The sequence below is a fragment of the Poeciliopsis prolifica genome, unplaced genomic scaffold (assembly GCF_027474105.1).
Source record: "Poeciliopsis prolifica strain line A6 unplaced genomic scaffold, Auburn_PproV2 SCAFFOLD077, whole genome shotgun sequence".
NCBI lineage: Eukaryota > Metazoa > Chordata > Actinopteri > Cyprinodontiformes > Poeciliidae > Poeciliopsis > Poeciliopsis prolifica.
Window position 1 is genome coordinate 391,006 of NW_026562452.1, and position 13,412 is coordinate 404,417.

Below are 13,412 nucleotides of genomic sequence, written 5' to 3' on the forward strand. Positions count from 1 at the left end.
TCCACCTGCCTGCTACTTGGTGCTCTGGGTCTTGTGAGCAAAACCATTTCCTGCTAATGACGCCCTGCCCTCCTTTTCATCTGAAAATGCTGTGGTTTCTCTGCATTGCCATCAACCACAAAGTAAAAGGCAAAAGAGTGAGTGGGTGAATGGGTGGGGGGAGTGGAAGACATGCATACAGGTGTTCTGCCTCTGGCCAACACACCAACTACGATGACAATCTCAATGACGATGATGACAAGGATGATGACTCAGTGGATTGCTTGACCCCCAGATCGCACACAATGGGCTGCCCCACAAATGCGACATGAACAGTTTACATCCTATTACCCGTGAATCATAACTTTCCAACCGTTTGCATGAGTGCATCTGCACACAGAGCCCCATTGTGTGGAGTATTTAAAGCATACTCTTGTGCTTTTGATGTTGCTCTCTAATTATGGTGATTACGCACATTATTCATTATTAAAACATCAGCTTGAGACCTCTTGTACTGCAGTGCAATAAGTTCAAACATTCCTTATGGATATACATAAAAGCAGAGGTAAGAGTTGCATGTCAACTTTATTTTTGCTCAAGTAAAAGTATGCGAGAAATTACTCAAGTAGGAGTAAAACAGCTGCATAAAGTACTTCATAAATGAACAGAACATCTGAATTAATATTTAAAATTGATGTTATCAGACAAAGTTATACAATTCTTTGCAAAAAATCCTTGTATTTTTATAACTAAGATGTAAAAAAGAACAAAATATCAAATTCAGGCAGAAGAAACTTTTCTAAATAAATTTTTTTCATCATAAAGCTTATAAAGCCAATATTTGCATAAGGTCATGTGCTGGGCCAGGGTAAAGTACTGCCAGTGACAATGTAAGGTGTTTATTGTAACTTGATGATCTTTAAATTGAACAGCAAAATAGCATTAGAACAACAAAGCTTGTGAACAAACCCAAGTCATCTTAAACTATAGTTGTGTGTCTGTGTCATGCATTTTTCTTCTTCATTCAATATAGTTTCTCACAATAGGTATTTATAATATTTTTTAAAGAGTAGTATCATTAAAGCATTAGTGAAATATAAGTACAATGTAGAGAAACTACTAAAAATAAATTATTTCTCCAAAATGTAACTCAAGTAAAAGTAAAGACTTCCTATCCACCTTTGCATACAAATGATGTTTCAAACTATACTTTTTATTGTTACTGTTGATATTTTTAATCCATTGATTTTATTGCAAAATATCAAAGAATTAGGTGTTGCTAAATTCCTCTGCTAAATTCATCGACCTATGATGTTCTAATGCACTTTGTTTGAACTTAAGTCTTTACGGTCCACAATAGTTTTCCCCGTATGTTAATCAGCTTTTGTTTTATTGTCAATATATGTTTATAAAAAATACAGCACTGGATAATATTATTGTTTGCACATTAAAATCAAGGCTTGAGCAGTTGATTAGTACTGATGCCTCACTAGAAAAACAACCAGGGTTTGAATCTTGATCTGCCTCTTTCTGTACAGACTTTTTGCAGTTTGCATCTTTGAAAGTTTTGTTGATAATAATCTCAGAAAAGAAACAACAGCTAAAAAAGTCTGAGGCTTTTCTTCCACAGCATTACTTTCATAAGGCTGCCGCATTTCTTATATTGCTCTGCATTGCACTAGACCTGGGTTTTGCAACCTGGGCTCATGAGCCACAAGTGGCTCATTGGACATTCAACAATTTCTCTTCATAACTTCATAGAAAGTTAGCTTTACATTGCTGGAATGAAGGCAGATATGTCTCTTTGGATTGTGAAGGTTGCAGATCCCCACAATAGACAATACTAAGCTAGATTCTTGCAAAAACATTCTTTGCAAGGGTAGATTGTATTCAACACAGACTTCATGAATGACTTGGATTATACAGCAACTCTGTATAATCCAATTTCTGCATGACCCTTTGGACTTTTTGTTCAAAAATGAATTTAATACGTCAGGTTAGTTATGAATTCACTGTTGGTCTGAGGTCAAACAAGTTCATACTACCACACAATTGACTCACCATATTAACTTTTCATACATAAATATTACAGATCAATATTTAACTTTATTCAATGAGAATGCATTGTCATTAAAAAGCTGCATTTCTCTAAGCATAGCTGCAGGTAAGAAAATGAAATGAGACAGAGGAGCGTGTCACAGACAGTACTCTGGACTGAGGTTTGATATATTGAAGGGCTTGAAAGAAGACGAGGATGGAGGGATGAGGAGGGATGTTTTGCAGCTCCAGGAGGCCTATCCCCTGCCGCTGCTCTTGCGGTTTTATAATAAACTCCTAAAGCCTTCATTTCCCTCACTGCCCCAAGTGGAGGGGGTGCTGAAACGAGTTTGACCAAATCCAGAGCTGAATTCGCATGCACACAATCTCCAAGATGGGGTTAGGCAGAGCAGGGATGCAGTCTGGATGTGGAGACAGGTGAGGACAGAGAGGCTTTTTGCATATGTGTACGAGTATACCTGCCCGGCGCACACCTGCGGTCACTTCAGCAGTAGTGATATCCGAGAGTGTGTTTGTAGTGAGGTTTGCCTCTGTGGGTGTGGGCTGCAGGGAGCCTGCCAGAGCCTCCGAAGACACCTTGAGACATTGTCATTTTTAAAACGTAGGACGACTCTGGGGGTTCGGTTCAAGTAAAGGTTACAAAGTTGACCAGCATAATCTGTTGAAAAGTTAGAATGAATTTTTAAACCAGGGTTTGGATGTTTATTCAGATATGCACAAAATTATGCATTGTTAAGCTGAAGCATTTTTTCCATTGCATCTCACGTAGCCTTCAGGTTTATACATCACTCATTTGTGTAAGAACAGTAGATGTTAAATGAGGCGTAGGAGGCTTGGACGACATTTTGCTCAAGGACACAAAGAGCAGCCCCGTCTTGTAATCAGAACCAGGAAGCCTCAGGTTAATCCACACCCTCCGAGTACTTTAAACCCCACGCCCTTACTCCGTATGAACAAATTAATGATGAAATAATTACGAAGAGAAGAAATACATTTGGTGAGGGTAAAAAAGAAAAGGAAAAGAGTCCAGGCCGGAGAGTTGTGAATACAGCATGGGGTAGGAATTTGGAATGTGAAATGAGTAATGCATTTGCTCAACCCACAACAAGAACATGCACTGCCTCGAGCTACAACAAGGCTGAGTGCATACCTATAAGAAGGAGGTGAAGGTGGAGGTATCTCTGAGGTTGGGGTGATTGAACCTTAAGTCCTCACTGTGGCTGATGACATGAAAGACTTAACTGATTAGACAACGCAGCTTTAAAGATGGATCTGTACCTGAAGTAGGGAAAAAAAGCAAATGTGATAATGGTAATAATGTAAGCAAGCATGTTTAATATAATAATTTCATGTCTGGCTTGCATAGCGAAAGCAAGATTTTTTTTAACAAGCCCCAAGCTTACTAGATCAAAAGATACTGAGTTTAACATGAAGCAATATCCTTGGGGTATGATTTGCTTTTATGTTTGGTTGGGTTTTTTACAGTTTACAGAATAATGTAATGATAATATTAGATATTTTTAGAATGGATTTTTGAGTACCTAAAATTTATAGAATCTGCTTTTTTAAATTTAGGTCCATAAGGGAAAGGATAAAACTTTCTGATAAATAGAAAACGTAATAATTTCATATTTTTCCACTCAGTTACAAAATGGTTTCTCAGTACCCAATGCTGTTAACTTTATTGATCATTAACAGGTTTGCTCTAAAATAAATGGTTTTTAAACATTCTGAATATGGTCAAATTTCCATAATTCAAATCAGATTTCTCCAACGTGTACATGTTCACCCACTGACAGCTACAGAAAGGCAACAACTCTAATCAGATGAAAACAAAATTAAAGCTTTTGGTCTATTTGCAAACAACAATTTGAGGAAGAAAATTAACCCTGGACATTTCCTCAAACTGTGGCAGCTGTAGGGTTTTCTTCAGCAGAAAGAAGAGTTGATCTTACCATCAACTCAGACTTGGGAAGCTAATCAAAGTAAGATGGATGAAGTTAAGTACAGGATAATCCTGGAGGAGGAGGCTATAAAACATTTTAGATTAATTCAGCTTCCAGCAGAGACATACGCCAAAACCTACAGACAGAGCTACAAGGGAATGGTGTAGATCAAGGAATTATAACATGGCAGCTTGGCCTAGTCAAAGTCCAGATGTAAATATAATCAAGAATTTTGAGACAGATGTCCAAATTTCTGTCCTTGTATGCTTTCCATCCAGACAGTATGTGCAAAGCTAGTAAAGATGTAATCCAAAATATCTGCAGCTGTTATTGCAGTGAAATGTGTTTTTCTTAGACATTCATAGACATATAGAAAACCTCATGCACACATAAAAAAATTTTAAATGTTAGAACATGCATTGTTATATGAGTGCATCAGAGGTAAAAAAATAAATAAATGAATAAATAAATAAAATAAAAAACAGAAGAAGGAAACAAAAAAAGAAGTTGGAGAAGTGAATGTTATCTTGGGTTGAATTCTTTGCAAGTCTTCCACTGGGGTGAAGATAAATTGCTAAAAGGACAGTACGTAAAGATAAAAACCTGCATAAAGATTAATATTTAATCCTTGACTGCAGAGAGTAAACCATTCTAAGCATAGTTTTAGAACAGAAATAAATCAAAAGAAGAATCTGTTTTGTATTTTCTGGCATAATATTTCTGCAAATGTTTGTTTCATCCCTACTGAAATGACCAGCGAGCGCCCCTCACTCCCTTTCCGACTGAGAAACTCCTGGAGGAGTCTGTTCCCATGCCATTCAATAGGAACACCTGCGTCCTTAACAGTAGAGTTTACCAGACCTCCACTGTGATAGGACATGTAAGACCTTGTGCATCTTCATAACTTACTCCCCTTCCTCGATGTATGGCACTCCACTTGGTTTTTCTCACACATGGCCACAAAAACGTTGACCTCCATCACAGGCAAAATAAAACTTTCCCAGATCAACAATGTGGGAGGAAAAACAATGATAAAGGCCAGAGCGATGTGTTCTCCTCAACCAACAACATCTTGGAAAAATAAGTCTGGGATTATACGTAATCTCCACAGCTACACAAGAGTGCCATCTTGGCGCTGTGCTGATGAGCAGTCGCAATTAAGCCATCACTGTCACTAAAGGATGCAACTATACAGTAATGTATTGTCGAAGTGTTAAGTCTTTTGAACTTCGTGAGCCACAGGCTAAGCAAACTGACACACAGGACTTAAAGATGGTTACGAGGAAGCTGTCAGGCAGGGAAGGCCCATGGATGTGCTGTTTATGTTCCCGGCCCTGCCAGCTGTCAGCAAGCTTTGAAGGTGGAGAGCGTCTCTTATCGTAGAAAATCTGCATGTCACAGGTGGGATAGCAACATTATTCTTTATCATATTGGAGGTCAAAACAAGACAAAAGGAAAGACGCCACTGGTTATCAGCTTAGAAAGTTATAAAGAATCTTATTATTTAATCCAGAGACAAGCAGATGAAGTTTAAGAACGCCATTAGGGTTAGCCGTTTTCCTTTAGACAATAAGTTCCTCATTTAAGGCAGTGGTATTTTTGAATACTTTTGTAGTTTCTCTCACGTACAGAAGAAAATGATTTTATATGTCTAAGGCTCAAACACTAAAAAATTACAAATGAAGAAAACTTTTGTATAAAATGGTATTTATCCATCAGGATGATTCCAATAAGGTATTACATAGAAAATATAGCATAAAGTAGAGTGGGAGAATGTTAAATTAAAGCAGAGGTCTCCTATACTCATCTGAATTAAGTGGCGAAATTACCTCATCAGACTCCAATTAATTACAATAGAGAAATGCTAATGATCTAGATATTTGAGTCAAGTGTGTTTAAGCAGAGATGCAGTACATCTAAGACATGCAAGACACTGGATTGTGACCCCTGGATTAAATGCTAATGCTGCTAGGGTTCTGTACTATTGCTGGCTTACTGGTCATTTTGCATCTCTATATAGCAGCGTTCCTAGCAGTATAAATCCACCTATCTTTGAACATCTGACCTGGTAGGGAAACAACGGGGGTGGTCAGTCAGATTCCTGGGTGGGCGGTTGGGGGGTGATGGCATCCCTTCTGACCCTGTTCCCAGCACAACAAACTAAGACATTGGGAGCTTATGAGTTTCTCCTGTCAAATCTGACAGGCTCTCATTTGCTTTCATTCAGCGTCTCATCACGGCTTCAAAGACGGGTGGCTCATCTCCCTCAGGGGCGGAGTGAGAAGATCAACGCTCCCTCAGAAAATGACTGGTATCCAAAAATTTTTGACCCAAGGCGATCTCGCTCCTCATAATTGGCTTCTTCATTCTGTCTGTCTTGGGCAATCACTGCAGAGTTATGACGCATTACTCTGCCTGGAAAACACCATTAAGTATATTGTGCAGAAGTGATTCAATAACATATCATTTTCTCTTGGTGAACAAAACAGCGTTATTGAAGGACGTACTCTTTGTAGTCTCCAGTGCACTGAGGGTTTTCTTCTTCTAGCTCCTGTTGTATAACCAGGATTGGTGGGAGAGCGGGGCTGATCCAGCACTAAATTGTGTTTGTTTGCTGAAAAATGCCCAAAGGCCAAAAGTCTGGCACTGAGAAACAGCATTCTTTGATGATCCAGATGCATTCAAGGGTTAGGGTTAGTTCATGCAAACCTTATTTTAAGATAAACAATATACTCAAGGTTTCATGGTAATATTCGTATATCAGATCTGTGGAAAAAAAGCGGGTCTCGGTCAGTCAGAAGAGTTGGATCCAGTTCCACACCTGGTGTCTGGAATCCAGTTTGCGCCTGTGGTGCTCAGGTGTGGAACAACACCAGTAAGCTCATCTCATCCTTTCCTCGGGGCTGAAGCATGAAGGACAGACAGAGAGAACCCTACGACCCAAATGCAACTGCATATATCTCAGGAAAAACTTTCACAAAGGGGACTTCTTCCTCCCTCTTTTTGGTACTCTGAGCAGCCGGTTAAAGCACTACACATCCAACCACTGCCCCGGGGAAATGTTATGACAATCCAAAACAGTGAACAGCAGGAGCAAGAAGTGGCATGAACAGATTTCAGGGTTTCAGACATAAGAAGTAGGCTGAGAGGGACCTCTTTCGAGAAGTGTGTCGCCCGAAGAAAAAACTCGTGTACGGTCAGGTCGCCACAGAAAAACTGTCTGGGCCCATTTCTGACTGCTGTGCTGAATGAGGAAAACAAATACAGCTGCCGGTAGTAAACAGGAGCTCATGTGACAACTTGTGAAGATAATTATGTCAAAAGATGCTTAAATTCATTTTACTTACTGCCAGTGCACTCACTTCCTCCCAGACACCAGAGTGACGGAGGTGTGGGGTAAAGTGATTGAGATGTGGTTTTGTTTAGGTGTCAGGCAGTGCCCCAGGACAATATTTCTCCTACTCAATCACCAAGGAGATATTGTGAAAATTTTACTGCTTATTCTGGGAAATCTAATCATGCATCTTTTCCCACAGTCAGTGGCTAGGAACGTCATAAACACCTTGTTTCTTTTCTCTGAATTCCTTGATGGAGATTATTTTAGAGAAAAGAAAATGTGATACCTGGTTGTCTTTATTTGCTTGCGAAAAAATTGGATGAACAAGCAGAAATATTCTGACAACTGTCTGTGGGGAAAAAAAATAGGATAGCCTAAGTAGACCCAATAAAGGAGAGCTGACAAAAACTAGCCTCAGGACACGCTTTCTCAGTCTTTCTGTCACATGTCTACATGTCAACAGATTATGCCTTCACTCTTGAAACTTGCAGGTGAAAAAGATTGCTGTCAGCTTCTACCTTTAAGAGAATGAGCAGTATAATGGAAACTGTATTTAAATACACACTATTAAAAACTATTAAATACTTATTTAAAGTGGTGAAGAGATAGTAAACTGAAAGACAGTAAAAGAGAAACTTGGTTTCACTGTTTACATTGTTTGTCCCCTATGCTATTTCTTTAGTTTTAGTATTTTTGAAAGACTTTTTAGTCATCAAGCTAATTTTTATTTGTGATTGACCTGAGTAAATACAAAAAGAATAATGATTTTGGTTATCAAGGGATATCAAATCAACTTGGCTATTAATGGCCATAAATCATTTGCAGTAACCTGAACCAAGTCTTTTACATTCACTCCCAAAGTTTTAAAATGATTTTGAAACCCTGCCCCGTCTTTTAGATATATGGCTCCTTTTCATCTGTTGAATTTCGGTGCTGAATGACGGTAATTTTTCAATTTGTCATCAGACAAGTTCTACTTATAGGACATTTTTTTTCTACAGTTCTGGCAGTCATCAAGCCAGATTAAACTTTTAAAAAATCTGGTTGATAATTGTTAATGTGTGATTTAACAATGAATGAAGTGTAATTTCATTTTCACATAGGCAAAGGCTACTTTAGTAGCTTTTGATTATATTTGGTTTCTCTATTTTTTTCCTCAAAATTTAAGTTTGGAAAAACTTTTTAAAACTTTGGAAACATTTTTTTCCAAATAGAGGGCAAATTCACAAATATTTGCCCTCTATTAGTAAAGAGAGCAAATACATATTTTTGCAGCTCTGCAACTGAAAATTTGAAGTAAGTTTTCTTATTTTTAGCTGACCATTGCTCAAAGATCACGGATTCACTGAGCTTCCTCATCATGATCTCTACAAAAAATATAATAATAATAATTTTGATGTCAGCATTATATTTTACCTAAGGTTATTAATGTGAAACTATGATAAGAACTGAAAAGTAAATTAAATGCTTAGTAGCATAAGAAAAACATTGTACATGTGGGCGGATAGAAAATAATTGTTTCAAAAAAACAATGTGGAAAACTTAATAGGTTCCCATAATTTTGTCATAGATAATTACTAACAAGACTTGATGACGAAGATGAGTAAAAAATGTAAAAGGAGTATTTTTTTTTCTAGCTGGAGTGAGACATCTTCGTTCTTGTTTAGATCTCTGTCAGTTTCCGCTTTCTCATTTCCGTACACAAAAGCTCTGCTGATGACGTGTACACACTGCTTCGTCGTTAGCTGGTTAGCTTAGCCACCTGTCAGAGTACAGAGGATAAAATAAAAAGGATTGAAAGAAAACGAGGGACACAAGGCGTTTCAGCGAACCCATAAAAATGGAGACGCTTTATCACCAGACCAACAAGTGAGTGCAGTGACAGCTTCTGTGAAAACTGCGCCGACTCTGTTAGTTGATTTAGCTTTGTAATGTAACTAACCTAGCAACCCAATTAACGGTCCAGAATCAAAGGAAGCTCATTGACAAAATACTTATAATAACTTTGAAAATGTATTTAGCATGTGTTGGTGTGGTAATGAAAACTACATCACTTACGCTGGTGTTTAAATATTTCAGTTTCTGTTCAATTAAACGCTGTATTTGTATTGGATTAGGCAAATCCAGGAGGTGCAGTCTCAAATGGGAAACCTGGAAAGGACAGACCGCGAATCAGTTCACCGTGAGTATGATCATGATGACGGTTAACTTCAGTTTCGCCTTTAAATTTTGTTCTGATTCAAATAACAGAGAAGTGTTGTTGCCACCTCCTTATCTAAAAGTAGTCCGTAGAAGTTCTTTGTGGTAGCTTCTCGTTGATGTTTTGGCTGGTCGAGGGAAGTGCCTCTCTGACGGGTTGTTTTCTGTGGATGGTGCCCGTTACATCAGCTCTGGGTCGGGACAGGAAGCAGTCGGGTGGGAGCCAGTCTATCCACCTCCTCAGTCCCTTCACAAACTGTGACATCAGCTTACATTTCTTTTAAAAGAGGATGTAAGAAAAAAAAAAAAAAAAAAAAGCAAAAGCACACACACAAAACACAAACATTAACTACAAAACCTGACCTGATTTCAAGAATATATTTTAAAAGTTTTTTTTTGTTGAAGTATGTCACAAGTTCAGTTTGAAGACATCTTTAAGCAGAATACGTTTGTCCAGGTTTGACCTGTCTATTTGCATGCCTGCTGTAGTATAAAGACAAGGAAGCACTGAAAATGCATTGATTTATTTGTCATAAATGGAAAAAAAAAAGATGAATCTCAATTTGCGTTTAAAAATATCTGATCACAGTTTAAATTGATGCAGTGGAGTTCTGAACAGTGTAAATATGATAGATTTGAAACTTGAGATAGTCAAACACAATCCACTTACAGAGTACAGCAATATATAGTTTTTACATAATGCAAACACAGATGGCACCCACTTTACTCACTGGGAATGAAAATAGGCTTCTTATTTATTTTATTTTATTTTTTTACCTGTCCCTGTTTTCCTCCTGGCTGGGTCAGAAAGCTATGTCTGCTATTTTACAAACTCAATGTGAGTTAAAACAATAAATAAAGAGTATAAATCCACTAATAACACCCATTACAATTTAAAACTTGACTGAAATTAGTGTATAGTGATCGTTAATATGTTTTTATCTATTTTCTTTCCTCTAATGCGAGTTCTTTTTTTCCTACATTTCAAGTGTTAGAGAATGAACTACAGGCTAGAATCGACCAGATTTTCACTCATCTGGAACGCCTTGAGATCCTGGCCAGTAAAGAACCACCAAACCGGCGCCAGAACGCCAAACTGTGAGTGTTGAGTGATTCAACTGCTGGTGGCCGTAAAAGGCCCAAATCTGACAGCGTGAGCTGTCTCTCATAAAGGCACAGGGTGGATGCAGAAGACTAAAACAGCTCTGTGCTGCCCTGTGGCGACGTGGCTCTATGAAAACATTTCCTCAGAAACCCTGTCATCGTCAGCGTTCCAGCTGCATTGGGCAGAGATTCATCTCTGGCTTGGGTAAGCAGGCCCTAGGGGACAGTGTTCACCATAAGCTTTCCTCTGATCCCAGCAGGTCTCTAGGAAGACCTAGGTGAAGGATAAGAATGGGCCTGGAAGAGACTCTTTACAGATTTGAGCTCCAAAAGAATTCTCCTTTATCCAGAAACTATGAATTTCAGGATGATATGAGGGAATAAATACAATATTTCATTCTAATGGATAGGCATGAATTTAATGTTTATCGTTTTGCCAAAGCCACTCACCATGAATGTTAGTGCCTTAAATCGTTATTGATATAGTTACAGATGCAGAAGATGGTTAAAAAAAGTAAGTTGCGATAGAAACCGAATTAAGTTCTTTGTATAATCTAGTGTGTTGTTTCTAGAAAAAGGATTTCTTCCGTTGCTTTTCCATCAGGCGAGTGGATCAGCTGAAGTACGATGTTCAGCACCTGCGGACCGCTCTCCAAAACTTCCAGCACAGACGCTACACCAGAGAGGCCCAGGAGAGAGAGAGGGAGGAACTCCTGAGCCGCACCTTCACCACAAATGTAAACTGCATGAGCCTGTATACAGCCTCACATTCAAAATAAAAATTGTAATATTTGGAAATTTAGTCAAGACTAGCAGTTCAGTTGGATTATCAATAATTTTAATTTTTTTTTCAATGAGGACATGTAGGGTTTTGCAAAGCCTTAAACTTTATTTACAAACCTTTATTTAAGGTTCATTTTTGTAATTGTGAAGTGGGAAATGAAATATATGTGAAGTGTCAGCTTTCATCAATCTGCACTGCTTCACATGTACACCAAAAAATATGTGGGTGTTTTCTGGTTAGAGCATAAAAATCAGTTCTGCACTTTTCAGATTTGAATTTCTAAAAAAACTTTCAATCCACACTTAATCTTTTCATTTCACAGCTATGTGCTATTTTGTGCTACTCTGTTAGACAAAATACCAATGAAGTATGAAAATTGAGGTTGTAACTACAGTAGTATAAATACAGCAGTTGAAAGTATTTTAATAGAGTGATATGATTTCTTAAGTATAGTGTAGTTTAAAAAATGCTGTATTTTGACAGGATGCGGATACCTCCATCCACATAGATGAGACCATACAGTTAAACACAAGCCTGCACAACGCACACAGAGGAATGGACGACCTCCTGGGCAGCGGCAGTAGCATCCTCAATGGCCTCAGAGATCAAAGGTCAACTCTCAAGGTGTGTGCTAATCAACAAAATAAATTCTGAGCTAGCTTCAATGTTTTCATATTTAACACCAGAAATCATATCTAAAGATATGATTTCTGCTGTGCATAGTAATTATGTCATTGTTAGCGAGGGTATTCTGAGTGGGTGGGTGAGTCCTCGTTTCCAGGGAGGAGATGGGCTTCCTGGCTTTGGCTTCAGCTTCTTCTTATCAGGGTGTGACTGCTGATCAGCACTCTCAGCCAGGCAGTCCAGACATGAGAAACTCATGACAGAGTGGTGGAGTCAGGGAGCCTCTCCCAAACTCAGACGAATTAGTGCTGATAATGAACAATGTGCTGCGGCTTTACAGCTGTTGAAGTCATTGCTTTTTTTTTTCCTTTTTGTTTTTGTTTTTTGGGGCTGCACAGGGGACGCACAAGAAGATGCTGGATGTAGCCAACATGTTGGGCCTCTCTAACACAGTAATGAGACTAATAGAAAGACGAGCCACCCAGGACAAGTTCATCATGATTGGAGGCATGTTGTTGACCTGCGTCTTCATGTTCCTCGTCATCAGATACCTGGGCTGACCACGACTAGGTAGTCAATCAGATGTGGACATTTCAGGAAAACATCGTCCCACAGGATATGAAATTTAAAGTGATTTTAATAAAATGTGCCATTGTTTTTTGTTGTTTACTTTCAATAAATTCACCACTTTGCTTTGGTTACATGTTAAACAGTTAGGCTGAAGAAGTTCTTATTCAGACAGTATTTTAGTGTAGAACTTTTCTGTTGATCAGTTTTCCAGTCTTACAGCCAAACGCGGACTCTTCTTCAAACTGCTCCTGTTTTTTTCTTTCATTTTCCAAAAATGTCCCATCAATGTATGATTGAAAGGAAGTCCAAATGTGTAAAAACACTTATTTCATTCTGTGAATGTTTAATTACCTGTAATCCGATATCCAGATTCTTGATATCCAGAGTCGAAGTCTGATTTCCCTGCCCAGCACAACTGTACTATTGAAAGGTGTTGGAATTTACACCTGAGGGCAACTCTAATGCTAAGCAGTTAACTTAAATCATGAAATACAATATCTGACAAGACGATAGCAAATTGTGACCATCTTAATGTCCCTTCATCTTAAGTTTAGAAATATCATGAATTATTGATGTACTATTTAAGCTTTGTAAAATGTCAATTTTTGTTAGATCAAGTACAGAAAAATTTATTCCATCTCTGAAATTAAATTTTGTTCGATATAAAATTATGAAAATACCTAAACTTTAACTTTGTCCACTTTTATATTACCTGTAGATACTCATTGCCGTCTTTCATAGTTGCCTTGAAGCATGTCTTTGACTGAACCATCAAATAGACTGACAAGTTATGCTGCAACTTGGACTTGTT

General features: G+C 38.2%; 1 protein-coding gene across 1 annotated transcript; it reads left to right on the plus strand.

Annotated features, from left to right (window-relative positions):
* The first annotated feature begins 9,013 nt into the window (after positions 1-9,013).
* On the plus strand, positions 9,014-13,292 carry gosr2 (golgi SNAP receptor complex member 2). The gene is made up of 6 exons (XM_055021602.1): positions 9,014-9,189; positions 9,438-9,502; positions 10,509-10,617; positions 11,228-11,360; positions 11,891-12,031; positions 12,430-13,292. Exons 1-6 carry the CDS (start codon positions 9,161-9,163, stop codon positions 12,589-12,591), a joined length of 639 nt encoding a protein of 212 aa, XP_054877577.1. The 5' UTR covers positions 9,014-9,160; the 3' UTR covers positions 12,592-13,292.
* The last annotated feature ends 120 nt before the right edge of the window (positions 13,293-13,412 follow it).